Raw genomic sequence first — 27697 nt, 5'->3', positions numbered from 1 at the left:
CCTTTGGGGCTGTGCTGGAGTTTGTTTAAGATGCAAGAAAAGTGGCTACTTGTAGGGAGTGAACGTTCTCCGAGGGCTGGCATTTCCCTCTGTTGACACCTTTGTATGTTTCTGGAGAGAGGCAGAAGTTTGTTTCCAATCCTGAGAACTGATTCACACTGAATATTCAGATCTCTACTTTCTGCATTTAGGTCCAAGCAGTGTCTTGAAGTCTTGAATTTGAATTCCTTAAATGGGATGATTAGCACCCCTCATTTGCTCTTCTGAATCGACGAGTGCAAGATTTTGTCTTGGCCCACCTGGTTCAGCAGAATTGGCTTCGTGGGTCTTTGCTGTGTGGGAGGAGGGGGAGGAGGGAGCCATGGAGAATGGCCAGAGCAGGTGGACCAGTAGATTGTCTCCATGATCCACCCATTTGGGGTTTCTTCCTTTGTCTCCTAGTTGGGCCTCCGTTTTATGTCCAGGCTGTGTTTGTCAACCGATGTGGGAGTTCAAGTGCCTGTGATTTTGTGTGTGATTGCTGGGATTGTTCAGATGAAAACCAGTGTGGTGAGTTTTCCGCCAAAAGCAGAAGGGTTCCTCCCAATTCTTTTCTGCCCCTCCCAGCACACACCTGGCTGTGCTGAAGAGATTGCGGTCTTGGAATGGGTTCCGACGGATTCCAAAAGGCTTGTGGACAGGATCAGTTCCAGACAATTCCTGGCCATGAAATCCTCTCCTTGAAAGGGCCGATTGTTGGAGCCACCGCTCAAACCCCAAGGAAGGAGACCCCTCCCTCCCGGCAGCAGCCCCTTTGGGGTCCACTGGCCCTTCCTGGCTAGCCTTCCCTCTGTGGGCAGGGGCAGGAGGCGCTCCGTCGAAAGGGGGTGGACTGCTGGCTCTTCCCCTCCAGGCTACCAGAAGGCATCGGCTCTGGGGGCTCCCTTCACCTGCAGCTTCGAAGGCACCATGTGTGGCTGGGAGGACATCAGTAACGCAGCCTATCAGTGGGGCCCAGCCCAGCCCAGCATCTCCACGTGGGGACTGCAGCTTCCTTTCGACCACACACACGGCACGGATTTGGGTAAGCGGTTCTGCTGGGGGGGCAGGCACAGGGGCTGGGAACCCTTTGTGAGGCTCTTCCCAGGTGTGTGTGTGTGTGTGGGAGTCCTCGCCTGGGAAGACTAGAGTTGAAGCGCTCCCAGGGAAGTGCTCTGCGCTGGGGGCATCCACGTCCCATGTCTCCTCTTAGCTTATGGGGCTTGTCTCACCCCAAGATGAGCCCTAGGTGTGGGCACCTCTCTTCCTGCTTCCTCTGAACGCCTCCATTGCCCTCCGGTGCAGGCTGGTACATGGCGACAAAGGGGAGAGCAAAGCCCTCGGGCACGGCTCGGCTGAGGTCCCCCCTGTTGCGAGGAGCAGCTGCTGCCTGCGAGATCCGAGCGTGGTATCACCTGTGGGGATCAGGTAGGCTGGCAGGGGGCAACCAGCACTGGGGTGGGCCAGTGCTTTGCGTGATTCTCCCCCCCACCACAGACAACCCCCCCCCGGCACATACGCTTCTACACAGTTCACAGAGGAAACAGGTTGAGGTGAAGCCTTTTCCTCCGCTGGCTGAAAGAGCTCTGCCATCTCATTTCGAGCACAGGTCTTAACGAGACTCAGCAGCCTTTCCTGACCTTGGAGCTGAGACAGGGAAGTCACACCGTCCGCCTGTGGCAAAGTCCTGCCGGTGGCACCTACTCCTGGCAGGAGCTGGTGGCCTACACCGGTCACATCCCGGGCAGCTTCCAGGTATTCGGCGCCTGAGCCCAGCCCTGCCTCCAACCGATGGGAGCGCCTCACTCTCACCTGGAGCTTTTCCCTCCCTTGCAGGTCACCTTCTCCGCAGCCCAGGGCTCCTCCTCCACAGCACAGCTGGCCCTGGACGATGTGGAATTCAGGAACTGTGGCTTCCCACGTAAAGCGGGGGGGGGGGAGTGTTTCCTTTATTTCTTCCTGAACTTCTCTGCAGTCTCCATTCCCTATAAAGGCCCCTCAGAAGAGGCCCCGTGGGATGCTGTCTCTGTGACCTGCAGGCTACTCTTTCTTGCCTAAGGGCCATGGAGGCTGGAGATGATGGTACGTGTTGCAGCACATCTAGTGGTGGAAGAGGCAGGCAGACAATGGATCGCCACAGCCATTCCCCAAGAGAGATTTTGCCTATGGATGAAGCAGGGTGAATGCAGTGTAAAGGAAAAAACATTTGCTGGAAGCCCCCACAGTTGGCTCAGCTGCTTCCCTGAGATTGACAGGGTGACACACACAACTGTGCACTTGACTAGAAAATGGCCTCCACCTGACCTTTTGCCCCCCCCCCCCAGGTCCCCAGCCATGTGGCCCAGAGTCCTTCCACTGCCAGCAGGGTGGCTGCATTGCCACAGACCGGGTGTGCGACGGCACCGCCGATTGCAGGGCTGGTGAGGATGAAGCCAACGCTGACTGTGGTGAGCACCGTGGGGGCAGCTGGGGCGAGCGGCTGGCTCTCCACTGTTTGGCCTTGGAGGCCCAGAGATGCCGGGAGGGAGCTTCCTCCTGAAGCCGGATCTGCAGCTCTTCAGATGGCAGCAAGGCTCCTGAGGGGGTGGGAGAATTGCTGCTCCCCTTGCAATTCTCGCCTGAGGATCCAGAATGTGATCTTGTGGTTCTGCTGCAACTGACAGCCGAGGCTTGTGGCTTCTCTTGAGGCCTTTAAGGAAACCCGCAAGCCTCTTCCCTGTCGGCCGCTCTTGCCCCCGCAGCCTCCTTCGCAGCGTGCTCCTTTGAAGACAACTGGTGCCAGTGGACGGTGGTCCCCAACACCACTCTTCCCTGGCTAAGGAACTCCAGCCTCCACCTGGCCTCGCCTTCGGTGTGGCCTTCGCGGGATCACAGCACCAACAGCCGGGAAGGTGAGTGTAGCCAGGCAGCAAGGAAGCCGGAACGGCTTTGTGTTTGTCTGAGGATGCAGCCTCTGTTCAGAATGGCTCCATCTTCAATAGGCGCCTCTGGACGTTTTAGGGTCTCTGCTGTCCTTAAAGCCCAAGACTTTGAGTTTATTCCAGGAGAAACCCCCCACCCCGGTTGCTTTCTGCTTTGAGGCAGTTCGCATTTTTACCCCAATCACGGCAGCCCCAAGCCATGACTGCAGGCCCCGCCGCTCCTGTTCTGGGCTGCCCTGAGAGAAGCCGTCCCCGGCAGCTGCCCTGGCTCTGGCGGTCTGTGGGAGAGCCCCGAAGGGGAAGGGCAGGGAGAGGCATCCTGGGGCTGGTCAGGCCCCTCTTGCTGGCTTCCGTGCTCGGAGCCCTTTTGTCCCCTGACTCCGTGTCCCGGTCAAGGTGGAGTATTCTGCTCTGGATTCACTTGCCCTCCTGGAGGTAAAGGGATCTGCTGGGGTCACCAAAAGCGCCAGACGCTGCCGGGCAGAGTTAACATTTACAAGGCTTTGATCCAGGAGATCCAGGCAGCGTCTCTGATCCACTGCAGGCTTCTTCGCCTACGTCGAGACTCGGAAGCCGGATGTGCACGAGGGAAGAGCTTGGCTGAGCAGCCCAACGCTGGCCCCAGACCAGCCTTGCTACGTGAGTCGCCTGAGCATCCCTCAGGCCACAGCTGGACAGGCTGCTCCTCTCTTATGGGGTGTGGCGGTTGGTGGTCTTGGAGGCTTTCCTTCCACTTGCGGTCAGAGCACGTCCCCCTTTGAGGACTGGCCTCTCTTTCTTGAATCCCCCTCTGGTTCTGGGGGGGAAGGGGGTAAGAAGGAAACTTCTCTGTGGCTTCCCAGAGAGCGGAAGCCTCGATCGCCACAAGCCCCCGCCCCCCTTGGGGTTGCTTGAATCCAGTGGCTGGAGAGGAAATGGAGGCTGGGGTGCCCCTCCCTCCCTCCCTCCCATCAAGTGGCTTTGGCTGGCTTTTCTTCTAGCTGGTTCTCTACCTCCACCTGCATGGCTCAAGCAGCAACAGCCTTAATGTCTACAGCCAGACGGCAGAGGCTTTGCGGCTTGTCTGGAGCCGCACGGGAGACTTGGGCAACTACTGGTTCCGGGAGAAAGTGGATTTCACAGAGGCAAAGACGTTCAAGGTAGACGAGGCCCAGAGGCCATGGTGCCAGGTGCCTGAACCTCTCAGGTGGAGCAGGCTGTGGTGGGCAGTGGGAGGCTGCCGGCAGCCGCTCCAGCTCTGTCCGGCGGAGGCCTGCATTGCCCTGCATTGATCAGCTGGGTTTTTCTCCCAGATCATCATCGAGGGCAGGATGGGAAGGGGCCACGAAGGGAGCATCGCTCTGGATGACCTTCGTCTTTCTCCTCACTGCACGGCGGTGCAGGACGGTGAGTAGGAGAAGTAGGATGGCCGGCTGACCCACGCTCTTCCAGCCGGCCTTTGCCACGGTTGAAGCCCTCTTTCCCTCTCTTCTGCCTCTTGGTCAGCTAGTCCCCTCCTGCTCTTGGTGGAAGCCCCAGGAGTAACAAGGCCGTCTCAGACCGAGGGAGGGAGGGAGGGGCTGTCGAAAACACCTTTGTTACCTAAGCCTCCTGCAGACCCCCTCGGAGGCCCCTTGGCCAGCTGCGCCCCTGTCTCTTGCGGTGAGGCCTTGGTGTTCGGTCCCTTTCAGCCCGGCTCCTGACTCCTCCCGCGCTACAGGCCTCCGGTCCTTGCCCCATGGGGCAGTTTGCGTGTGACCAGGGCAAGCGATGCCTCGACTTCCAGCTGCTCTGTAACTTCAAGGCCGAATGCGAGGATGCCTCTGACGAACAGCAGTGTGGTAAGGGGCCAGGGGAGCCACAGAAAGGGGTGCCAAGCGCGCCCAGCCCCTCTTCCAAGCGGCCATTTCACTTTCCGCCTGGGCGATATGTTTAAAAAGGACAAGCACTGAATGGGGCGTGGCACGCAGCATGCGGATCCCTGGGCCTCTTCCCCGTCTCCCCACCCCCACCCCAAGCAAGCTGCTCAATAGAAACGCTGCTGCTTTGAACTGTGTGGCCCGTCAGTTGGGACCTTTGTGACCTTCCCTTCTAGGAATGACCGATTTTGCCAAGGACGCCGGGGGCTGGATGGACATCAGCGTGGGCCGCCTGCGATGGACCACCAGCCGGCTCAGTCCTGTGGGTAAGAAGGTTGCAGGAACGTGGCCCTGCCAGCTTAGAACTGAGGCAATACCGTGTAGGTGGAGGGTGTTGTGGGTGTCTTTTCCTCGGCCTGGGGCCCACCCTTGTTTTATTCCCCGTCAGGGCCCGTTTTCGGTCTGCAGGAGGGGCCGGGGCAGATGTTCTCCATGGCGCGGGCTGCCACTCCCGTGTTGGGCCCTTCAGGTTTAGGCTGTGTGCTGCGGATGGATTTCACCACTGGCCCAGAAGGTATCGGGGCTTCCTTAGTCCCCTTGGCACAGCCAAATGCTGCCTGGCACTGAGGCCGCTGCCCGCTTCTCTCCTCCCCATCCCGCAGGCTTTCTCGCCCTTGCCGTTGCCGATGAGAGCCTGGGCACCCACTGGTGGGCTTGGTTTGCCCGGAGCAACAGGACTGCTTCCTGGGCAGAGGCCACGGTGCGTCTGGGTGCAAGGAAAAGGCCCTTCCAGGTAGGGGGCTGTCTCCAGTTCCTTCAGGGTGGGACCTGGGATGAGGGACGAGGGGAGGCCGCCACTTGGGGTGCAGCTGCCCTGAGAGGGAGGAAGAAGCAGGGAGCTGCAGGGGATCACCTTGCCCTGTTTCTCTTTTCCTGAGCTTGAGCTGCTGGCCATGGAGGATCTCGACGGCCCCCGGGGACCCCTGCCACTTGCCGTCAGCAATATCTCCTTTGTGAACTGCAGCGCTGAGACCCCAGCCTCAGGTATCAGCCCCTGCTTGCCCTGCGGGGCCTCGCCCACTGGGTTCATAGAGGGGAAACCTTGCACTGCAGGCATTGGGGGGGGGGGCACAATCATTCCCTCCTGTTGACTGTGGCTGATCTGGGAAACCTCCCCAACAACACCCTTGCTGCTGCTTCCTCCCCCCCCAGCCCCTCAGGCAGGGCTGTCCTGCAATTTTGAGACCGACTGGTGCAGCTGGTATCTGGAGCAGAATGATGGCTTTGAATGGAGGCTGAGCAGAAGCCGAGGATGGGCCGTGGACCACACCACAGGCACAGGTAGTGCTGCAGAAGGGCCGTGGTCTGGGCCAGATCCCAGCCCCACCTGCGGAGCTGACTTTGAAGCCCACGTGGGGCTTGGAGATCCTTCCAGAAGCCTCAGCAGACTCCACCCGTGCCAAAGACGGCCTTTTTCCTGCCAACAAAAGCGAGCGTGGAACAGGTGGGGGTGGGGGTTGGTTTTCTCTGGCTCAAAATGATGTTGTTGCTCCCGAAATCAGAAGCGGTTTAGAAAGACGTGTGAGCCAAATAGTCCCCCATCTGGTTCAAAATTCCCCAAGTTGCCACAGAGCCCTTTGCTGTCTGGCAGTCCCGCTCTCATCTCCAACAGGCTCTTTCCTGTTTGTGGATCCTGGTGGACCCTGGAACCAGGGCTGGCGTGCCCGGCTGGTTTCTGCTCCCCAGGTGGCTGCCCCCACCACTGTCGAGACCTCCTGTCTTTCCTTCTGGTATCGCATGGATGGCCCCCAGATTGGTAAGCCTTCAAACTCCCCTGCAGGAGCGCCCCCCCCCGTGCCTGCTGCTCCCTCCGAAGAGGAGCCCAGCTAGCAGGGGCAGGTGGGGGGTTCCGATGGCGGTCTAGTCCCGCATTAGAGAAGAAGCCTGCTGGGGTGGGGCAGTAGCGGCCCCTCCCCTCTTAGCAGCCTTTGCTCCATCTTGTGCAGAAGGCTCAGAGGCGAGCCAGGGCTACCCAGAGGAGGCCGTGTGGCCGTTTTCTGGGAACTGCTCCAATGTACAGGCCGTCTTTCATTTGCTGGGGTGAGGGGTCTTCTTTGATCAGAGGCCCCGTGCTCTTCCAGCGTGCTTTCTGGGAAGGAAGGCGGCATCCCGAGGGATTTCTTCAGCGTGAAAGAACAACTGTGTTGTGTGACGCTTCAGGTTGGCATCCTTCAGAACGTTGACACGTACAACACAGACACGCAACCTTTGGTTTTGTAGGGACCCTGGCCCTGAAACTGAAGGAGGCCGGAGAATCGGGGGAGCAGGTGCTTTGGACCAGGAGAGGGAGCCATGGGGCGGTTTGGCATCGCGCCGCCTCCTCCATTTCCCCCACGCCTGGCCAGAAGTATCAGGTAAAAAGAGGCCGCCTCTCTTTTGCACGGAAGAGACCCAGGCCAAGGTGCTGATATCGGGAACACCTGGAAAGAAAGTTGCTCCTGGGAAGAGCGAGGCTGAGGCGGCCTCCTCCTGGTCAGGCCCCCCCCCCTCCCCGCCATTTCCCTCTGCTTTAGGATGGCGGCAGGCAGGTTAGGACAGCCTGCCCTAGTCCGGCTCCAGCTTTGGACTGGATTGGCGTCCTCTGTGCCCTCCCCACCCCCACCCTCAGCAGCCTCAGAATAAATAATCCCCTTTTCTGTGTCAGGGAAGAAGGAAGCAGCGCAGAACGATCAGTCTGGATAGGTGGCTTCCCCGGATTCGAATAGATTCCCAGATTCCAGTGGGCCTCGATTTTTCTTTATGCCCTGAGGGCTAGAAACCTGGCCAGTAGTTCTAGCTCTGAAGCAGCTTCTCCCACCTGTCCTGCAGGTGGTCCTTGAGGCCCTTCGGGACGGCTTTCTGGGGAGCATAGCTGTGGATGACATCACGGTGACGTCTGGGGCCTGCCCGGCCCAGCACCACTGCTCCTTTGAGGCGGACGAATGCGGCTTCTCGCTCCCCAAGCAGCAGGCGTGGCAGCGGCAGAGTGGCGCAGGGGGCCGGGGCCCCCCCGTGGATCACACCGTTGGCGAGCCGAGAGGTAGCAGGCAGCAGTGTGCCCCTTTTTGTCATTGGGGAGGATGGGACTTAGAGGCCCCGCAGGACCGGGCCTGGGGCTCCCAGGGAGACCCGAGACGGCCCAGCACTCCTGCACAGGAGATGGGCCGGATGTGGGGCCAAATTACAGCCTGGCTCAGGAAGGCAGGTAGTACAATGCTTTACTCATAGCAGGTACCACCCTTGGAGAGCTTGTTTCAGCCATTTATCGTCCCCCCCCCCATCCCCAGGACACTACATGATCCTCCACACTGGTGCGGACAAGCTTCCTTTGGGGCAGGTGACCATCCTGCGCTCTCGCGCCTTCCCTCCTCTGCTCCGCACCCACTGTGTCTCCTTTTGGTACTACCTGAGCAGCAGTGACCCAGGTGAGTGCGGGGTGTGTGTGTGTCGGGCACTTGAAGGCAATGGTGCCATTTGCACTCCCAGCAGTTTGGGGTGCGAGTGCTGCGTGAGCCTGATTCATGGTGCCTCGCTCCCTGCCCCCCACAGGTAATACTGGCATTGCTCTTCCCCAAGAGGGCGGATGCAGCGTTCGGGCCCTGGACTCTTCTGCTCTGTTGTTTGCTCCCCATAGGATCCTTGACCGCTTACGTGGAAGAGGAAGGGGAGAAGGAAGAGGCGGCGGAGATGGGGATGTTCAGCCTGGATCCGACACAGGGGGCAGCCTGGCGGTACGGCAGCTTTGTGGCAAAGGTCCACGGGAGATGGCAGGTGGGCATGGTGGCCTTTTTGAAGAAAGACAGGCTGAATCTCTGGCTTGCTGGCAGAAGCAAAGGCTGTGCCTGGAAACAGTCTGAGCTGGCCACGAGCCTCTTACGCCACCCATGTCTTCCGGGAACAGGTGGCCTTTGCGATGGGAGGTGCTGGTGGAGGCCCGGCCTCTTACATTGCCCTCGATGACATCTTTGTGAGGGAAGGCGGCTGCTCTGAACCAGGTGAGGGCAGATGTAGACTTACGTGCTCCTCTTTTCTCTCTTTTAGAAAGAAAAGGGAATATTATGGGCACGGTAGGGGGGCGGGGGGGAGACTTGGTCTCCTCTCTACTTGGAGAAGTTGTTGGGGGCAGCCAAGGTCTTAGATAACCATGGTGTGCGTCCTTTTGGTCCAGGATCTTGTGACTTTGAGTCAGGGCCCTGTGGCTGGAGCAAGCCCCACGGAAACTGGTACAGCTGGGACTGGAAGGAAGCAGCCACCACATTGCGCTCTCCATCTCCCAAGGAAGACCACACCCTCGGCACCAACGCAGGTTCGCGTCCCTGGGTCACTCAAGAGGAGCCTGGGCTGCCCGGAGGCGCCTGCTCTGGCCTTCTTCCCTGCCCCACAGCTCGGCCTTGAACGTTCACTGAACCAGCCAAGCGGCTGTGAGTAGGAGGAGTTGGTGGTTCCAGTTTAATGGAACAGCTGTGTTTGGCTTGCCTAAATTTTGGGCTCCGATAGTCCTTCTGAATTCATGAGTTATTGATCTCGGCACGAGGAAACTGAAGTCCTGAACTTTAGTGCCTGAAATTTCCCCACAAATGCTCTAAGTAGCTCACAGAACAGGCAAGCCCCTCCATGTTCTGGAGCGCTCTCCATCCTTGTCACCACAGCCTTGTGCAGAAGGCCACAATGAAGGACACCCACTCTGGACCAACCCTGCAGAAGTAGCTCTGGCCCCTATTTCCTTCCTGCTGTTCAGCTTTTTCTTTGTAGGTCACTATGCTTACGTTGACCTGGCAGTGTTGAGCTTGGGAAAAAGCACAGCACGGCTGGCGAGCGAGCCCCTGGCACCCACCACGGGCTCCTGCCTGCGGTTCCACTACCACATGGGCTTCCTTGGGCACAGCTGTAAGTCAGAGGAAGGGATTCCTCCCTCCCCCCCCCCCAGGGCACTGCTGCAGAAGTGGCATTATTAAAGCTCATTTGGCAGATCCCTGGTTAGAGGAGGGAAGCCACAAGCGACGCTGGGTCGTTGGTGGGGCAGGGAGGCAGAGGACCGAGAGAGCTGACTCCCCCCCCCCCTGCATTGGCAGCTCCTGCAGAGCTCAGGGTGAGGCTGACGGGGGCACAGGGGGAAAGGGTGATCTGGACCGCCACAGACCATCAGAGCTGGACGTGGATGAACCAAACACTCCTGGTGACCAGCCTCGTGGAGTTCCAGGTATTCTGGATTCAGCCCCCCTCCCTGGACCTGAAGGAAGAGGCAGCTGGCAATGCCAGGTCTTCGGACCCGGCCTTCGAGCCCCAGGCATCTGCCTCCCCTTGCCACAGCCCTCGCACCACCTCTTCTGAATTAGGGGTTACCCTGCACCCCTCAACCTGATGCTGCATGCAGCCCTTTGATGGGTCTCTTTGGCCCTTTATGAATCCCACCCCTGCCTCTCATCCCTCCGTCGGTCTCCCATCATGCCCTCCTGAGCCTCAGCGCTGGTCTCTTCCCTTCAGATCGTCCTGGAGGCCAGCAGTGGAGCCTGGGTGAGCTCAGGGGTGATTGCGCTGGACGATCTCCACTATGCAGTTGGGCCGAGCTGTGCCTCGCCCCAGGCAGGCCAAGCGGAAGGTAAGGCTCTCTGCGGCAGCCAAGTCACAGGTGTGGGCCGATCCCTGCAGGTGCCACCCTGAGCGGGTCGGAAGAAGCTCTCGCCCTTCCTTTTTTGCCTTGGCAGAGAGCAGCAGCAGCAGCCCTTTCCCAGTGTCCACCACCGGAGTGGTGGCTGGTGTGGTGAGCACCGTCCTGCTGCTGCTGCTGCTGAGTGCAGCCACCTGTTGCCTGTGGAAGAGGAGAGGGAGTCGGGAGAGGATGGAGGAGGACAGCGGCGGCAACGGGCCGGGTTTTGACAACATCGCCTTTCGAGACGTAAGGGGCTGGGGGGTGGGCACATTGTGTGGCCCTCTGCTCTCCAGCCGGGCTGCCTTTAACTGGAATCAGTGGCTGGGTGAGAGCTTCCTTTTGATCCTCCAAGCAGACCCTCTCCCTCAAGGCAGCCTGCGCAGCTTCTCCCCGGTCCCTCGGCTGCCAGCTAAGACCAGCCTTTCTCTCCCCTTGGCTTCCAGGACAGAATTATCCTACCCCAGATGGCTCCTGACACAGCAGCATCCTAGGTCGGCCCCTGCCAGCCCCATCCAGCCTCTGGAGAGGCGACCGGAGCAATCCTTTCAGACTCCAATAAAGGGGGTGTCCTTGAGACCTGGGTTGAATCAGCCTCTTTTCTTGACCAGGGATAGCCAGATGTTCACGAACATCGGAATGTTCAATCTATGGCTATTCAAAAAGCATTTCAACAAGAAAGTTAAAATAAACCCACTCCCCATAGGAGTGTCTCACCCAGCAATGCTGGTTTAATTTCTTGTATGTACCCGTTGGATTGCCATCCCAGGACTCCTTACTCAAATGATTGTTGCTTTCAAGGGCCACGAATAGCTCCCCCCCCCCACAAAAGCCTCTGTCGGCACCCCCAAATAAGATACTTCCCTCTGCTGGAAAGAGGCTGGTGAGCGAGTGATGGGGGCGTGTTTGTATGCGAGCCCCCAGTGCAGCACTTTATTGGAGAGAGGCCTGGACTTTTTTCCTCAAAACACTCAGTTGGGGAAGAACATCTACCGATGCCACAGAGGCAGGTGGCCAGTTTACAGGTTGAAAGTCTTTAAAGGACGGCTGCTGGCGTGAAGGACCACGAAGCAACCACGAGTGTCACCGATTGCTCCCTACCCCCTTCCAGAAGGCCCCGGCACTTTGGAAACCCCAAAGATGACGACAACAACATTCTTTCTTGCCCCTGGCAGATTCAGATGCTTTATTAGGATTTGGATACTTTGAAAAAGGAAGGCAGAAACGTCATCGGCCGTGAGCGGTTCGTCGATTCACGACAGGGTGGAGGCTCTGGAGGCTTCAGCCTGGCAGAGATGCCCTGGCCGCGCCAGAGGAGCGAGCGGCCAGGCGAGATCAGTCGGGGCAAACTGATTTCGAGGCTTTGTCCTCACTTCCCTTTGGGGGCCTGCTCGAGGGGCCTGCCGATGTCCCGCCCACGGAGCTTAAGGCCTGGAAGAGAGCAAAGGAGGAGACTCAAGTCGGGGACAGGCACCCGCCCGGCCGCCCGCCCCTCCCCCCAGCAGCCGCCCTCGGCCGCCTACGGGGAGGCCCTGGGGAGCCCCCGCCCCACAATGCCGATGCCGAGACGGCTGCCCACTGGTCAGAAGGCCGGGACTCACCGATGGCCCGCTCGATCTTGCCCAGCACCTGGTTGTTGGGGATGGCCCTCCCGCACTCGTAGTCGGCGATGACCTGGGGCTTCTCGTTGATTTTCTGCCGAGGGAGAGCCGGTCAGCTGCACGGGGCGCAGGCGGGGGGCCGCTCCCTCCTCCCCCGGGCCCCTCGGGCGCTTACCGTGGCCAGGTCCTTCTGGGTCAGCCCCTTGCCCTGCCGGCCCTGCTGGATCACCTTGCCCACCTCCAGCGGGACCCGGTCGTGGTGCAGCTCCTCGGTCTCCCGGTCCAGCTTGGCCGTGTTCTTGGTGATCGAGTGCTGCTTGTTCTGCCCTGCGGCCCCTGCGGGGGAAGGAGCAGCGGCGGCGGCGGCGGTTGGGGAAGCGGCCGGGCTCGGAGGGGCGCCGGCCGGCCGGCCTGCCCGCCCCCCTCCCGGGAAGGAGCCGGAGCGGCCCGCCAGCGACACCTACACTTTTTGGAGGTCTCCACGTCCTCGCCTCGCCTCTGAGCCGCCACCACCGCCTAGGAGCAAGGGGAGCGTTACCGGGCCGGCCTCTTTCCCTCCTCGGCCGGCAGGGGGCGGCCTGCGCCCCGGGAGCGCGACGGGCCCGGAAGAAGGGCGGGGCGAGGAGCGGGCCCTGCCCCGGTGCGGCGGCGCTTCCGCCGGGACGCTCCCGCCCACCACGTGCCGGAAGCCCCCCGGCAGGCCAACCCCGCGAGCGCAGCCCATGCAAATGAGGGTCGGTGGGCGTGCCTCCCGGTAGATTGACGCGGGCTCCGCGCAGGCACTCCTCCCACCGGGGGATGGGCGGGGATTGAAGAGGGTGCGCACGCGCGCTCCTGCCTAGCCCTCACCTGCTTCGATTTGGCCTGGGCCGCGCTGGGGCCCTTCTTGCGCAGCACCGTCACCGTGTCCCAGTCGCTCTCCGCCATGGCGTCTCTGGTTCCTGCCGCCGCTTCTGCCGCCGCCTCTTCGCTGCTCAACCTCCGCAATAGGCCGTCCCTCTCCCCGTCCCCTCCCTCATCCCGTCCTTCCCTCTCGTGGGCGGAGCGAGCGGCACCCCCCCATTGGGCCGTGCCGCTGCCACTCACGAGCGAAAGCTCAAGGCGATTGGCCGACGAATAAGACCCTGCCCCTCGATGGGGGACTCACGACGTCACAATAACTGTCACGCCTCCACACCGTCTGTTTTGAAGTCCTTTAATAGATCGGCTTTAATAGATCGACGATCGAGGTTCCCCGTCCTAGGATTGGCCGAGAGAAGGGAGCGCTTTCCGCGAGACCGTCCCCGAGATCTCTCCCAGAAGCCCCGTGGCTACGATCGGCTGCAACGAGAGGGAGGTGCAGAAAGCGGTGACGGACCGCAGCCTCCTCGTCGGGAGCATGCGCAGAAGGCGTCTGTCGGGCCGGTCCATTTCTTAATCTTCGGCGCGAAATGGAGGCTCTCCCGTCGGAGGCAGCGAACGCCGCCCCCGAAGCGCCGCCGGCTCCACCCTCGGCGAGGGGCGTGGGGGCGGGGCCTCCGAGTCCGGAGGAAGGCAGGTGACGGAAGCGCCGGGCGGAGCTTACGGGGACTTCCGGTCGGCCTTTGGGTGGCCGGACGCTGCTGCGGGTGAGTGCGGGGGGGGGCGCCGGGAGGGGGAGCGGAACGGGCTTCTCTGCGGCCTTCGCGGGGCCTCCCTCCCTCCCTCCCTCCGCGGCGAAGGGGCTTCTGCCTCCCCGGCGCCCGCCGCCCTGGCTCGGAGGGCCCCGCGGGGCGGCACGTGGCTCCCGCCTCCCGGAGGCTCTTCCAGGGGCTTTCCAGGACCGTCACGCCCGGGCTCCTCCCCCCTGCCCGCTCGAAGGAGCCGCCGGGAGCCGGATGTCCCAGTGCCCGCTGCGGAGGGTTCCTCGACGGCCCCCCCCGATGCACTGGCCCCCCGCCCGCCCGCCCGCCCGGCCCTGGCTGCGGCTCCTTCGGGCGCGCCTTTCGGGGCTTGAGGCGGCAGAAGAAGCGCGGAAAGGTCAGGACTCCGGCCGTAGGTAGGTGGGGGGAGCTTGGCCCTCCCGAAGACCCCGTCGCCGGACAGCCGCTGATCCGTCCTCCGTCCTCCCTTTGCGGCACGAAGAAGAAGCGGCTTTGCCGGCCGGGCGAAGCCTGCGGGGCTGCCTCCTCCTGCCCGCCGACCAGGCGGCAGAGAAGCCCCCTAAGTGGGAGGGGATGCCCGGAAAGTTGAGGGTCGGGCATGAGATCAGATGGGGGCTTTGACGGCCACTTTTGCGGGAGAGGAGAAACCCTCCTCTTGCTACTTTGAGCGAGGGTCCTGGGGGCTAAAGGACCTGGCAACAGCTTCTAAGAGGTGGCTGGGTTAAGCAAGCTTTAGCCTCCAGGCGCGGTGGCAGGTTACCTTGCTACCCCAGCCTGGGGACCAGCTCGCAAGCTGCTGTGGGTGATGGATGCCTTTGGAACCAGCCTCTTGCCTACTTGGGGTCCTAAAGTCACACCGGAAGGTTACTTTGGTGTTAACTCCTAAGAGAAAGCTGTTTTTAACACGGAGCTGAACCCTGGCCGTTGTTTTTCCTTCCAGGGTTGTGAAGGCCACTCGAACAGGCCGGTTCACATGGCATCGGCCAACGCAACCCCTCCTGGCTCTTTGGATGTAAATCAGCCAGGGTTCCCCAAGGAGATTCTGGGCACTGAACTGGTGGGCAAGTACTTGTGTTCAGAGTGCCGGAACATTTTGCGGCGGCCGTTCCAAGCCCAGTGTGGTCATCGCTACTGCTCCTATTGCTTGAAGAAAATTCTAAGGTGTCTGGCTTGCTTTGCTGAGCATCACTCGCATATCATTTGCTGATGGAGAAAGTGTGCTGGGTTTCAGATGCTCTCCCATGAGCATTTGCAAGATCGCCCTCTCCCCGAATTCCTTACTCCTTATCAAGAGCCCGAGGGGAACAGATTCCTCCTTTGGCTGATGGCTCAGCCGGCAGTCAATTCCAGCTTGTGCTCGTGACATTTTCCAGGTGGGAAAGATCTCTTATGATCATCCCACATGCAATTTCGCCTGCTTACTTCCAAACCAAATTCTCACCCCCAGAAAGAAATTGTTACACCTTTTTCATTAACTCCCCACCTCCATCCCTCTGCAGAAAGAAAGGAAGCAGGTCAGCCAAACAACTTTGCAACAAAGAGAACAGCTTAATTATACTCAGGATAGGCAATCTGACACCTGCCAGTTTGGGGACTATTCCTGTTGCTTCAAGAGTTGCAATCTGGAGGGCGTTAGGTGTACACCTCAGGATGAGGCAGGGTGGCATGACTGAAAAGGAAGGGTGGGCCTTCCAGTCTGTAAAGAATTCTCCCTTGTGAGGGTTGGTGACAGCTGTGCAATCAGATGCTCAGACACACACTGAGTGACGCCAGGGCAAAATGCAGCTCCCTTCCTTGTCTTGCTGGGGAAGGGCTTGCCCAGCTGACTTGGTCCCTGGGTTCTCACAGTCTTCCTCTTTCCCGCCAGCTCAGGGCCCCAGAAGTGCGCAGCCTGCCTTCAAGAGGGGTTGTATGAAGAAGGTGCCTCAATCTTGGAAACAGGGGTGGTAAGTGCAGCCCCTCGAGTGGAGTTTTGTCCTGCTGTTCCTCCAGGCAGCCCAGCTGGGTGAGATGGCGGCCTTGGAGTGAAGGAGAAGGGGTGGCCCCCCTCCCTCCTGTCTCTTCTGAAGGCTTCCCATTGAGGCACCTGAATGCAAGGGGCTGCGGTCACAACCTCCCGGTTACTGGAACAGGCATGGAGAAGGGGGCAGCAAGAGAGCAGGAGCTACTTCTCCCTCTGTCCGCCGTAGGATCAGGAAGGATTTCAGCCTAGTCAGCTGGGGGAGTACCCCGCCTTGCCCCCTCCCAGCAAAACTTTCCATTTGGGCTGGCTTGCTGGTTTGGACATCAGGGGCCTCCTGGGGCCAACTCCCCCAGACAAGCTGTTGGTACCGAGTTGGCGGGCCAGCATTTCCTATCCCTTTCCAGCCTCTCTGCACCTAATCCTTCCTTTTTTGCCCTTTGAGGCTTTCCCAGATAATGCAGCTCGGCGGGAAGTGGAGAGTCTCCCGGCCATCTGTCCCCAGCAAGGTTGCACGTGGAAAGGGACCATAAAAGAATATGAGGTAAAGATCCCAGGAGGCAGCCTTAAGCAGCCCCTTCCTCTGTCTGGGGGGGGGAGGGTTGATGGGAAAAGGGCTGGGAATTGGCCCTTGTCTGGAGGCTTTTATGAGACCTGTATAGTGGCACCTACCCGGGGGTACCACCCCCTGCTCCATGGGAACTTGGGGCACCCTGTCTCCTGTGCTCTGGGGCCAGAGAGTGCCTTCCGTGTGACCTTGGTGTTTGCTGCTTGTTCTCCCCAAGAGGGGGTTTCTTCCCTCCCCCCCCAGTGCTCGGGTCCAGGGTCTGTGTGGAGGCAGCCCTGGCTCTGAGGAGGAGGAGGAGGAGGCGCCTGGAAAGGCCTGGGATGAATTCTGTGGAGAGGGGAAGGCCAAAGACTGAACCCCACCATCTCTCTCTGAAGAGGCCCCTCGTATCACACACACCCCTGCCCTGGACCACGTGGCACAGTGGAGACAGTGCAGCTCTGTGTCTTCTCCAGCCCCCCTTCCCAGGGAGAACCAGAGACTAAATCTGCATGGCTAGCTCACTTAGGTGCCTGTCTTGCTGGGTCTGCAGCTGGGACGGGCTGCGTGCTTTGAATGTCAGAGCTTCCAGCTTGGAAAGTCCCTGGCGGAAGCCTGCAGTGACACCCTCTGGAAAGTCCCTAAAATACTTGCTCATTATTCAACCCCGGGGAAGCGCCTGCTGGCAGCACCAAAAGAACTGCGGCTCTGCTCTGGCTTCTCCTCCCTGCCATCTGACACCAGCAGACAAGCTGCTGCCCCCCCCATTGACCACTGGCTGCCTTCTGGCACCGGTTTTACTTTCTCTTTGGGGTGGGGCGACACTGCAGACTTGGCTCCGGAAAGTGAAAGTGCTTGAAAAGACTGTGGCATCCCAGTGGCCACAGAGAGCCTTAGTTGCTTCTCTGCTTCCAGATGTGCCGCTTTCTGGCTCTGCTGGATGTAGTTATGACCTCTTGGAGAAGGGCCATCCCAAGATCTGAACTGGAGAAAGAGTTCCAGGTTCCAGGCCTAACGGGGTGCAAATTGGCATTCAGGGCAGTTCTGACTTCAGTGGGAGTATCCCAGCCAGGCGGGACACACAGACTCACACACGCAGTTTGGGTCCTGTTCTCTGGAAGGTTCTCAATAAGCCCAGCCGGGATGCGCACAGGGCCACCCACCTCTTCACCCCCAAACCTGCAGGGTTCCCATCCGAAACAGCAATGGGCATACCTCACCCCTGGCCTCCCTCCCAATATTTGGTTTTGCAAACACAGCAAATTATTGAGCTAATTGGAAAGTAAGCCAACAAGAACAAGCTGGGGGGCCTCCAGCGGATCCTCCCCATAGCCATCCGTTGATTACAGATGTTCTTTGGGTGCCCCCCTTTGAGTTTCCTGGCTCAAGGGCAGCCATGCGGAAAGGCCCCCTGCTTTCCCGAGCTGCTCCGGAGGGGCCCTGGTGGCGAGGGCCTTCCTTCGGCCTGCTGGCTGGGCTAAGTGCCGGACCTTTTGCTGCAGAGCTGCCACGAGGGGAGCTGCCCGGCCCTGCTGGTGACCTGCCCTGCGTGCCAGGGCCTGGTCAGGTTGGGCGAGAAGGAGCAGCACACCGAGCAGGAGTGTCCCGAGAGGAGCCTCAGATGCAAATGCTGCCAAGCTCTTTTCCACTTCTCCGAAAGCAAGGTACAGGCCCGAGCTACCCCCCCGCCCCCCTCAAAGCCAGGGAGCCCTAGGAAAAGCCAGGCCTATTGTTGCAGCAGCACTCAAAAGCATCCCAATGCAAAGCACAGAGGTGCTGCCTTGCTTTTGATTGCTCCTTCCGGGCAGCCAGGCCCCCAAGTGCCAGCTGTGGGAGGCCAGCACTGTCCTCGGAGGGGTGGAGCAGAATGTGGGTTAACCCGCAGCTTTGTTTTCCAGGCCCACGAGGCAGTGTGCCCCAAATTTCCTCTGGCCTGTGAGGGCTGCGGAAAGAAGAAGATCCCCCGGGAGAAGGTCAGCAGTGCTCGAAGCCCTTGGCTTTAGCACCCCAACAAGGCCCCCCAAGTCTTCTGAGGAACCGCCCCAGAAGTGCCCTTGGGCCACGCTCCTTTCTGCCCTGTGGCCAGGGACCTTGGCCAACCCGAGCGGCCCCCTCCCTCCACCGGCAGAGAACACTTAGGAGGTTGCCTGGTGTTGGCAACTAGCCGTTGCTTTTGGGATGGGCCCCCGTCTTGCAGTGGGCGAGGGGGATGTGCATCCCCTTCCTCCTTTTGAAGCTTCTTTCTTTTTTTTGCAGTTTCTGGACCACGTCAAGAGCTGCAGCAAATGCCGAGCCCCCTGCAGATTCCAGCCAGTCGGCTGCACCCACCTGGTATGGCTGCTCTGGGCTTCAGAGCGGGGAAGGAGGACATCCTGCAGAAGGGGGCCCAAAACCAATTTTGCGGGGGAGGCTGGCCCTGGAGCAGCCCCTCTTTGCCGCTTGGACAGCATGTCCCGTCCTTGTGTCCTGGCCCAGCCTCTGGCGCCCCCACCTGCCCAACCCCATCCCACCCCCGAGCCATCTTGGTCCGCCTGACCCGCCTGCTCCTTCTGGGATCCTTGGCAGATGGAGAACGAGAAGCTTCCGGAGCACGAGAAGAGCCACCTGGGCGAGCACCTCTACATGCTGCTGAGCTTCGTGCTGAGCTTGGGCTCTGCGTCCAGCAAGCTGGAGCCCCTGTTGGACCACCTCTCGGCAGAGGCCAGCTGTGCCCTGGTGGGGGGCAGGCCCCTGGCCACGGAGGCAGAGCTGCCCGGCTCCTTGGGACTCCTGGGGAAGTGCGAGGCCCTGGAGAGGAAGACGGTTACTTTCGAGAACATCGTGTGTGTGCTGAACCGGGAGGTGGAAAAGGTGTCACTTGTGGCCGAAGCCGCCAGCCGGCAGCATCAACTCGACCAGGAGAAGATAGAGGCCCTGAGCGCCAAGGTGGGACGAGGGCTCGTGGCCCAGGTGCGAGGGGTGCAGGGGGCGTTCAGAGCGGGGCTTGGTGTCTTCCGCAGCTCCAGCCCCACTTCCTGGCCTGGGGGAAGCAGAAGGGGAAGGGTGGTGGCGGTGGCTCTCACTGCAGACCCGTGTTCTGCCCTCCTGGCCCAGGTGCGGCAGCTGGAGAGGAGCGTTGCCGTGAAGGACCTGGCCCTGGCAGAGATGGAGCATGCCATCCAGGAGATGGAGGCGGCCTCCTACGACGGCGTCTTCATCTGGAAGATTACAGACTTCACCAGGAAGCGGCAGGAGGCAGTTGCGGGGCGCTCTCCGGCCATCTTCTCCCCAGGTGGGGAAGGCCACCTCTGGGAACATCCGGGGGGGAGGAGGGTGCAGGCTGGAGGGCAGGGCAAGCTGAAGGAAGCTGTGCCAGTGTCCTGCACGGCTTCCTCCCCAACCGTCTCCTGCTTCCTTCTTTCTGCCCTGCTTGGCCAGCCTTCTACACCAGCAAGTATGGCTACAAGATGTGCCTGCGGATCTACCTCAATGGGGATGGCACCGGGAGGGGCACCCACCTGTCCCTCTTCTTCGTGGTGATGAAAGGGCCCAACGACCCACTGCTGCGGTGGCCTTTCAATCAGAAGGTAGGGCCCTGGGGGCCCGGGGGGGGGGAAGAGGTTGCTGGGCCTGCAGAAGGGGGGAGAGCTCGCTTGGAGGGGGTCCTTGGCTTCACAGAGCAGCCTTTCCTACCCCAGACGCCTTGGCACCCTCTGGGGGCTTCGCAAGGGCAGAGGCCAAGAGGGACCCAGAGATTTGAGAGGCTACGGCCAGGCTTCCTGTCTCCCCCGTAGGTCACCCTGATGCTGCTGGACCAAAACAACCGCGAACACGTCATTGACGCCTTCCGGCCCGACGTCACCTCTTCCTCCTTCCAGCGGCCCATCAGCGACATGAACATTGCCAGCGGCTGCCCGCTCTTCTGCCCCATCGCCAAGATGGAGTCCAAGAACTCCTACGTGCGCGATGACACCCTCTTCATTAAAGCCATTGTAGACCTCACGGGCCTTTAACACCTTGCCCGCCGGGGTCTCGGAGCACAGGACTGTGTGGCAACGAGGGCCCGGCGGACCTTCTCTTAGCCTTGGACTGCCCCCTGGCCACAGGGAGGTGGCTTTGGAAGCCAGGTGGGCCCTGAAGGAGAGGCCTTTCCTGGTCCCAACATGCTCGGGGGCTCCTCCCCTGCCCTGGACGGCTGTTGGATTGGGAAGGGGTGGCTGCTGGCTAGGGAACCAAGAGGCTGGACGCCCAAAGGAAGGTGCGGCGGCTGTTGTGGGTAGCCTGGCAGAGCCTGTGGAGGGGACTTTTAGAGGCTGCAGACAGCTGAGCTGCCCTGGCAAGCCTGTTTGCACTGCCAGGCAATCCCCCCCACCCCCGATCAGGTTCTCTGGGCACGGAGGCCTGGCAGTTGCCAGGGAAGACGGTCCAGCAGAGGTTCAGAAGGGACGGTTCATGAGCAGAGGTGAGCATGTCTGGGCAAACGAAGCTGAATAAAACGTTGTAGAGACGAGCCCTGTTATGCTCTTCTTTGGGGGTACGTGTGCTAGGCGCTCTTCTGAAAGTTGGGTTGCCTGGCAGCAAGCCAAGGAAGATTGCCCGAGAGCCCAAGGAATATCCCACCGGAGCAATCCCGGGGCCTTTTCAGAGGTAAGGCTGCCCCGCTCAGTTCCCTTGCCAACTGGTCCCTCACGTCCGCCACAAAGTGGGCCTCGTTCATAGCCACTGGGGGGGGATCAAAGGGGGCACTCGTGGATGGTATAGATGCTCAATGCAAGAGCGGGTTAAGCAAAGTTTATTAAGACCAAGCCAGGCCACGCTGGATGGCCAAGGTGGGTGGGGCGTTGAAGCTGCCCGCCCCCTCAAAGTGCACATTCTTGAGCAGCCACACAAACTTCTTTCTGCTTCACAAAAGAAACACCAGTTGTCCTTCACAGCTTATATTCCCCCTCCCCAAAAGAAAATGCCACCCAGGTCAACCAGAGCAGAGGCACTGAAGTGGCCAGCTGTGTTTCTCACCTGCTTTTCTCTTACCTCCCTGCCAAGCAGAAATTCAGCAGGACCAGCACAGGTTTCCTGGCTCCATGTGTGGCTGTCCAAAGCCCAGAAGCCACATCAGAGGGTGGCAGCATCCTACAGAACTATGCCAGCCTACAAGCAGGTTGTCTCCTCCAAAAGGACCTTGGACAGCACCCACCAGCCTGTGGCTGCATTCCTCAAATGGCGATTCTTCCAGACCCAAGCAGTGAAGGTCAGTGTGCTAGGCCAGAGTCCCAGGGGATCTCTCTCTCTCTCTCTCTCACACACACACACACACACACACACCGCGCACACGGCCCAAAGCAAGCCCTGCCTGGCTCACGTTCTATGCTTCGTGGCCCAGGAGAAGAGACGTCCGTGAAGCCGGGGCTTCTCTGTGTGAAGGACCCGCACAGCACAGGGAGAACGCCACACTTTAATGGTGCTGTCTGCGCAGGCCGTCAGGAGGAGCTCCTGCTCCACAGGGCTGAAGGCCACCGAGTTAACTACATCGTCGTGCCGCAGTTTGGCTAAACAGATGTCATAGTGCCGGTCCCAGATGTATCCGTGGCGATCCTCTGCCCCACTGCACGGGAGGAGGAGACACGTGGGTGACCATAAGCCAAAGCCGGAAGAGAAGCTCTGGGAACACTACAGCCACCAAGTGCAAAACGCCTCAAGGGACCAGCCCTCCAAAAGGCACAACAGGATCTGGGCCCCTCCCTCGCCAAGGAGCCTTCGCTGGGCAGGGCAATGCTCACCTGGCCACAAAGTCCCTGCTGACATCAAGGAAGAGGAAGTTAAACTCTTCGCTGGGGGTGTAGGCCCGGTGTGCCCGCAGTGCCCGCTTGGCCTCCTTCATGGTCTTGAGGTCCAGTACACGCAGCTCAATCTCCTCGGCAATGGGGGGCGGCTGCAAAGGATCGGAAATGACGCAGCCCTCGGGCCAAGCGCGGCTGTTGACGTACAAGTACCTGGAGAGGGCAGGGAGAGAGGGGGGCGGTTCTGCTGGCCTCGGGGAGGGTGAGATAGGAACTGGGCAGTTGGGCGACAGAGGGCTCCCGCCTGGCAATCTGCAACACAGCCAGCTCTCCCCCAGTCTGTGGTTGCCTAGCCCCCCCATCGTATCACCTGGTCTCCAACCCGACACCCATCGTCATTGGCAACGTTGCTTACCTGTGGTCTGGAGAGAGGCCCATGCCGATGATATGCCCGTGAATATCAATGACGTGATCCAGCGAATCAAAAAATCTGTCCGAATTCCTCTCTTCCCCCAGAACAGGCCCCGCGGTGGTCATTTGGTGGGGAAGGATCTGCTTAATTCCTGGAGGGAAAGCAGTGAGGGAACTTGCTAGTGTCTCACAGGGTGGTACCAAGCTTCTCTGGCCGCCTCAGGCAACCTCGCCAGGCACTGGGCATCTCGGCAAGGCTCTTCCTGCTGCTTATCCCCAGGCTCTGGTCGACAATCCCTGAGCATTTTGAGGTTTCACAGTCTGCAACAACCCCTCAGCCGCCATTTCTTCCATCTGGGTCCCTTACCAATCTGGTGCGGTGAGTAGGTGAGGCAGCCGGTGGTGAAGACCAGGTATTTCTTGTTGCCACCCTGCAGGGAGAGCAGGTTGGGCTGTGGGGGCTTCGTGTGGTTCCGGGCCAGGAGTCTGGCCACCTTCGTCTCCATCTCCATCTCTGTCATGATTGGTCGGACGTGTCCCACCATGACGTCACTCAGGAAGTGGTCCAACCCATCGTTGGTCCCTGCCGCCCCTTCAGCTGCTGAGAGACCCCTCGGCTGGGGCCTCTCCTCTGCCACCTCCTCGGGGGGGCCCTCCCGCTCTCCAGGATTCGTCAGCTCCTCAGCAGAACTGTAACGGCTGCAGTCCACCACCATCACTGTCCGGACGGTGCTGCCGTTCAAGTTCTGGATTTTGAAGAGCCGTTTCACTACGTTGACGTTCTCGGACTCGACGCCCTGCGAGGAAAGAGGCAAGCAGAGTCAGGCAGCTGAGGCTGGCGCTCCCCCCCCCCCCCGGGACCCCAGGGGCAGCCTTGGTTCACCTGGAAAGCATTGTTCAGCCACAGCACGGAGCAGGAAGTGAGGAACCCGATCCGGTGCAGATTGCTGGAAATCAGGTTGGTCTCATTCAGCCAGCAGCCAAACACGTCATAGGGCTTGTTGCGGACACGGGAGAGGAGTTCGAAGTTCTCTAAAAGGAAGAACGGCAGCGGCTCAAAAGGTCTCCTTGCTCCAGAGAGAGGAGGGGTTCTCGATCCGGAAGGACAGCACCCGGGATCCCTCAGAGGCCTGGCCCCATCCAGTCGTCCTCCAAGGGCCTTTGAGCAGCTGCTCGCTGGCTCTGCCCTGGGGGGCGTCAAGGCTCTCCAAAGTCTCGCCGGGTGCCCCGCAGGTCTCCTTACCCAGGCCGATGACTGCGATCTCCCCGGAGGAGGAGCTCCGGGGGCCCATAAAGACCCCGGAGACCAAGAGGAGAGAGTCGTCTGCGTTGAACTGGGAGAACTGAGTGTAGCTCCAGTTGTATTTCTTCATGCTGGCGCTGTGCAGCAGGGAGATCTGCCCACCGTTGTTCCAGATCTGCAGCCAGGGAGAAGAGCCAGGGCCGTCGGGCGGCGCCGAGGACCCCAGCGCCCCCACGCCCCCGGGGCTTTTAGGGCCTTCCCAGCCCCCTTCAGCCGCCGTCACCGGAGAAGCCCAACGACGCCTTCCCAACCGCGGGGCTCCGTGCGACCCTAACCCTCCCCCCCACCTTGACCGTGCAGTCCTTGGAGCAGGAGGCGAAGCGGAGGCCGCTGTGGGAGAAGCTCAGGTGCAGCACCGGCTCCGCGTGCTCCCGCAGGCTCTGCACCTCCAGGCGCGGGACGGCGTCGCGGAGCCGACGGAACTCCCCGAACCAGGAGGCGGCGGCTGGGGCGGAAAAGGAGGCCGGTTCACGCAGCCGCCCCCTCCCCGCCCGCCCCGCCGCCCTCTCCGCCGCCCCCTCCCCGCCCACCTGGGTGCCGCGGGACGTGGCGGGCGACGCCGTAGTGCCGGTAGAAGAGCCCCCTCCAGAGCACCTCGTCGCGGGCCACGCGGCGCCACTGCCGGCACACCCGCCCCGCCGCCAGCACGTCCGGCGGCGGCAGGGAGCGGAAGACCCGCAGGAGGAGGCAGTCCGGCAGCATGGCCGCCCCGAGCCGCCCCTTCCCGGCCGCCGGGCCCGGTCGAGAGGGCGACGCGCCTCCCCGCCCTCCTCCCGCCCGGCTCGACCCGGGGCAGCCGGAGTGGGCCGCGCCTCCTCGGCCAGCAGAGGGCGCTCAGGCGCGCGTAGAGGAGGAGCGGCGGGGGGGGGGGCGCAGAGGAATTCTGGGAGTTGAAGTCCAGACTTGGTTAACGTGGCGGGCCTGTCGGGGAGGTCAGCAGGTCCCCAATGACGCCACGAGGGAGCCGGCAGAGTTGCCAGCCCTGATGCCCCCGATTGGGCAGGAGGCACGGGTGCCGACAGCTGGCAAGCCGCGCTGGAGAGGCCCCATTTGGAGTATTATTATTGTTATTGTTATTATTATGCCGCCTCGTTATTCAGATTTACGGCAGCAAGAGTCCCAGGGGCTGCAACAGAGGCACGGAAGAAGGAAACGTGCTTCAACAGGCTTAAACTGATATAAAAAGGGCTATGATGACTGCAATGCTAATGCTAAAGGACAGAAAACATTGTCCTCCTGTGGTCACGGCTGGAATAGCAGCCACAAGAGCAAATAAACATTTTCAACGTGATTTTAAAATTATTATGTATCTTTATTATTAAAAGACTTATTATTAATATGCAATATGCCCAGGGGCTGCAACACAAGTACAAAACAAGGAAACCTACTAAAAAGCCTTAAAGTGAGTTAAAAAGGCCTATGATGACCTCAGTGCTAAATGCTCATATGGAAACCCCACCCCACCCCGTCATGGATTACTGCCTTGTTGTGGCAAGATGATACCACTCTAACGGCAGAAAGTGAAGAGGAACTAAAGAGCCTCTTGTTGTGGGTGAAGGAGAGTGCAAAAGTTGGTTTGAAACTTAACATTAAGAAAACCAAGATCATGGCATCCGGCCCTCTCAATTCCTGGCAAATAGATGGGGAAGAAATGGAGTTAGTGGCAGATTTTATTTTCCTAGGCTCCAAGATCACCGCAGACGGGGACTGCAGCCAAGAAATTAAAAGACGCTCCTGGGGAGGAAAGCCATGGCAAATCTAGACAGCACACTAAAAAGCAGAGACATCACCCTGCCAATAAAAGTACGTATAGTCAAGGCTATGGTCTTCCCAATTGCAATGTATGGCTGTGAAAGCTGGACCATAAGAAAGGCTGAGCGCCAAAGAATTGAGGCCTTTGAACTATGGTGCTGGTGTAGACTCCCGTGAGTCCCTTGGACTGCAAGGTGATCCAACCGGTCAGTCCTAGAGGAGATCGACCCTGACTGCTCTTTAGAAGGTCAGATCCTGAAGTTGAAATACTTTGGCCACCTAATGAGAAGGAAGGATTCACTGGAGAAGAGCCTAATGCTGGGAAAGGTTGAGGGCAATAGAAGAAGGGGATGACAGCGAAGGAGGTGGCCGGATAGAGTCACTGAAGCAGTAGGTGTGAGCCTAAATGGACTCCAGAAGATGGTAGAGGACAGGATGGCCTGGAGGAACGTTGTCCATGGGGTCGCGATGGGTCGGGTTGTTATTAAAACACTCATTATTAACTCTAGAAGGGAAACGGGAAGCCCAGAAGATGCAGAACAGGCACAGAGTAAGAAATCCTGCTTCAAAAGCCTTAATCCGACTTAAAAAGGCCTATGATAGCTTCAATGCTAATGCTATGGGACAGAAAAGAGTGTCCTGTGTCCTGTGGTGGTGGTGCTTTTTGTGAGCTCTGCAGACGTGACAGACCTGCACATTAAACAAGCATCTAAGGAATGCACGACCCAACACTGAAGAACAAACTGCAGGACAAGATTCGGCTGCTTATTTGTATCTGCAAGAGGAGAGTCAACTCTGCTCAGGAAGTCAAAGAGGTGATCTGGATTAAAACTGAACAGCCCTCCCTCAACTCCTATTCTATTCTGTTCTGTTCTGTTCTGTTCTGTTCTGTTCTATTCTATTCTATTCTATTCTATTCGCAATAAAAATTCTATTTTGTTCTATTTGCAATAAAGATTTTCAGAAAAAGACAGAATTGTCTCTATGTGTGTGTGGAAGGGTATGTCTGGATTTGTGTGCCCACACGTGTAGCCATGCACATGCAACCAAAATAATTTAAAATAGTTGAATCATCACAAATATTCTATTCTAATTGTAGATGTGTTAAAAAGGTAAAGGAAAAGGTTCCCCCGCACATGCGTGCTTGTCGTTTCCAACTCTAGGGGCCGGTGCTCATCTCCGTTTCAAAGCCAAAGAACTTAAAAATAAACATTACTTCAACTTCCAATTTTATGTAATCCATCCTAATTTTATGTTTCCATCCTAATTATTGATCAGGTCCACTTTTTAAAATTTAGCAATTCTGACAGTATCTGTTAATTCCCATATCATTAACCAAAAATTTCCCGGGAAACCATGACGATGCAACAAAATGTTTTTACCACAGCAAGATGACTTCCTTCCTTCCCTCAAAAAATAAATATATTAAATAAATAAATACACTTTTTAACGGCATTTTAAAATTATTCTTTATTATTAAAATTATTAATATTAATAGGACATAATATGCCTTAATTCGGTTTAAGGCTTCTGAAGCAGGATTTCTCCTGCGCCCGTGTTGCAGCAAACGGGCCTACCTTTTAACAATAATATTAATAATGCGTTAATATTGATATTAATAATAATAGCATTAATATTTAATAAGGCGTTAAGAATAAAGATGGGGAATAATAACCTTAAAATTTTATTTAAAAGCTTTATTTTTGGCGTGACCACAAGAGGGCACGCTTTTCTGTCCCATCACATTGAAGAAGTATTGATGCCTTTTTGCTTAGGATCGGAACACCGAGAAGCGAAGCATCAAAGCGCAGAGCGTCAGACAAAGCGTCGCCACTCTAGGCTTCTCCGAAAGAGAGGAGCCCCTTCCGTCCGACTTCTGCGCATGTCCGCTGTCTCATTCCTCACGTGTAATCTCCTACAGACCTTCTCGGCACGCTGGACTTCCTGTCCATTGATATCGGCCGTCCCCCAGGGCCTTTGAAATAGGACCTTTCCATCATGGCGGACTTCCGGTCCTATCTTCTTAATCATTCCCTTAACTTCCTTTCACAGAGACCTTTTCGGTATGGCGGACTTCCTGTCCGATCAAATCCGCCGTCCCCCAGGGCCTTTGAAAAAAAATGACCTTTCCATCATGGGCGACTTCCGGTCCATTCATCTTAGTAATCCTCCAACATCCTTTCGCGGCGAACTTCTTGGGCACGGCGGTCTTCACGTCCGATCAACAAATTAGACCGTAGATTTAAAATGCTATTAAAAAGGTTTATCTTTGAAACAGCGCC

General features: G+C 58.9%; 5 protein-coding genes across 10 annotated transcripts; 3 read left to right on the top strand and 2 right to left on the bottom strand.

The window, feature by feature from the left end:
- Nucleotides 1–133: 133 nt before the first annotated feature.
- LOC310647570 (apical endosomal glycoprotein-like) lies at nucleotides 134–2076 on the top strand (the record flags this gene model as incomplete). Its single annotated transcript, XM_083374889.1, has 5 exons — nucleotides 134–549; nucleotides 893–1063; nucleotides 1324–1446; nucleotides 1628–1773; nucleotides 1855–2076. The coding sequence occupies exons 1-5, from the start codon at nucleotides 369–371 to the stop codon at nucleotides 2074–2076; spliced, it is 843 nt and encodes a 280-aa protein (XP_083231015.1). The 5' UTR covers nucleotides 134–368.
- MAMDC4 (MAM domain containing 4) lies at nucleotides 2040–11040 on the top strand. The gene is given in 25 exon segments (XM_083375397.1): nucleotides 2040–2258; nucleotides 2260–2333; nucleotides 2335–2465; nucleotides 2760–2909; nucleotides 3484–3578; nucleotides 3920–4078; nucleotides 4232–4325; nucleotides 4610–4759; nucleotides 5014–5103; nucleotides 5226–5351; nucleotides 5440–5570; nucleotides 5716–5821; nucleotides 5990–6118; nucleotides 6450–6593; nucleotides 7058–7191; nucleotides 7646–7856; nucleotides 8104–8241; nucleotides 8451–8587; nucleotides 8718–8811; nucleotides 8985–9122; nucleotides 9569–9703; nucleotides 9889–10016; nucleotides 10301–10415; nucleotides 10522–10712; nucleotides 10910–11040. Coding segments are annotated over 25 exon segments (3105 nt in total). The 5' UTR covers nucleotides 2040–2201; the 3' UTR covers nucleotides 10958–11040.
- A 578-nt stretch (nucleotides 11041–11618) lies between these two features.
- EDF1 (endothelial differentiation related factor 1) lies at nucleotides 11619–13129 on the bottom strand. Its single transcript, XM_083374904.1, has 5 exons — nucleotides 12914–13129; nucleotides 12529–12580; nucleotides 12240–12400; nucleotides 12065–12158; nucleotides 11619–11894 (listed from the first exon to the last, which is right to left on the bottom strand). The coding sequence occupies exons 1-5, from the start codon at nucleotides 12989–12991 to the stop codon at nucleotides 11833–11835; spliced, it is 447 nt and encodes a 148-aa protein (XP_083231030.1). The 5' UTR covers nucleotides 12992–13129; the 3' UTR covers nucleotides 11619–11832.
- TRAF2 (TNF receptor associated factor 2) lies at nucleotides 13061–20676 on the top strand. 4 transcript variants are annotated; one of them, XM_083374900.1, is made up of 11 exons: nucleotides 13061–13597; nucleotides 14627–14847; nucleotides 15554–15632; nucleotides 16092–16190; nucleotides 17696–17857; nucleotides 18092–18166; nucleotides 18450–18524; nucleotides 18759–19142; nucleotides 19287–19464; nucleotides 19611–19759; nucleotides 19967–20676. In XM_083374900.1, the coding sequence occupies exons 1-11, from the start codon at nucleotides 13199–13201 to the stop codon at nucleotides 20183–20185; spliced, it is 2040 nt and encodes a 679-aa protein (XP_083231026.1). In that variant the 5' UTR covers nucleotides 13061–13198; the 3' UTR covers nucleotides 20186–20676. The 4 variants fall into 4 exon arrangements, with proteins under 4 accessions (XP_083231026.1, XP_083231027.1, XP_083231028.1 ...); XM_083374901.1 differs by having other exon boundaries at nucleotides 13067–13597; nucleotides 18759–19118; XM_083374902.1 differs by having other exon boundaries at nucleotides 13449–13671.
- A 272-nt stretch (nucleotides 20677–20948) lies between these two features.
- FBXW5 (F-box and WD repeat domain containing 5) lies at nucleotides 20949–24482 on the bottom strand. Of its 3 annotated transcripts, none has more exons than XR_014493957.1 (9): nucleotides 24194–24482; nucleotides 23951–24108; nucleotides 23604–23778; nucleotides 23244–23392; nucleotides 22728–23157; nucleotides 22365–22512; nucleotides 21950–22162; nucleotides 21204–21774; nucleotides 20949–21073 (listed from the first exon to the last, which is right to left on the bottom strand). XR_014493957.1 is itself a non-coding variant. In XM_083375394.1 (8 exons), the coding sequence occupies exons 1-8, from the start codon at nucleotides 24363–24365 to the stop codon at nucleotides 21528–21530; spliced, it is 1692 nt and encodes a 563-aa protein (XP_083231520.1). In that variant the 5' UTR covers nucleotides 24366–24482; the 3' UTR covers nucleotides 20949–21527. The 3 variants fall into 3 exon arrangements, 1 of the variants encoding a protein (XP_083231520.1); XR_014493958.1 differs by having other exon boundaries at nucleotides 20949–21070; XM_083375394.1 differs by having other exon boundaries at nucleotides 20949–21774.
- Between the last annotated feature and the right edge of the window lie 3215 nt (nucleotides 24483–27697).

The sequence above is a fragment of the Vipera ursinii genome (assembly GCF_947247035.1).
Source record: "Vipera ursinii genome assembly, chromosome: 16".
Taxonomy (NCBI): Eukaryota; Metazoa; Chordata; class Lepidosauria; order Squamata; family Viperidae; genus Vipera; species Vipera ursinii.
This window is presented reverse-complemented; position numbering and strand designations above follow the sequence as displayed.

Coding starts and splice junctions, on each gene's coding strand:
- TRAF2 (XM_083374900.1), top strand. CDS start 13,199: ATGGGGGACTCACGACGTCACAATAACTGTCACGCCTCCACACCGTCT. Junction 13,598..14,626: donor GCCTCCGAGTCCGGAGGAAG/GCAGGTGACGGA, acceptor TTTTCCTTCCAG/GGTTGTGAAGGCCACTCGAA. Junction 15,633..16,091: donor CAATCTTGGAAACAGGGGTG/GTAAGTGCAGCC, acceptor TTGCCCTTTGAG/GCTTTCCCAGATAATGCAGC.
- FBXW5 (XM_083375394.1), bottom strand. CDS start 24,365: ATGCTGCCGGACTGCCTCCTCCTGCGGGTCTTCCGCTCCCTGCCGCCG. Junction 24,109..24,193: donor CCACGTCCCGCGGCACCCAG/GTGGGCGGGGAG, acceptor TTTCCGCCCCAG/CCGCCGCCTCCTGGTTCGGG. Junction 23,158..23,243: donor GGCTGAACAATGCTTTCCAG/GTGAACCAAGGC, acceptor CTTTCCTCGCAG/GGCGTCGAGTCCGAGAACGT.
- EDF1 (XM_083374904.1), bottom strand. CDS start 12,991: ATGGCGGAGAGCGACTGGGACACGGTGACGGTGCTGCGCAAGAAGGGC. Junction 12,401..12,528: donor CGTGGAGACCTCCAAAAAGT/GTAGGTGTCGCT, acceptor CTTCCCCCGCAG/GGGCCGCAGGGCAGAACAAG. Junction 11,895..12,064: donor CAAGATCGAGCGGGCCATCG/GTGAGTCCCGGC, acceptor GCTCTCTTCCAG/GCCTTAAGCTCCGTGGGCGG.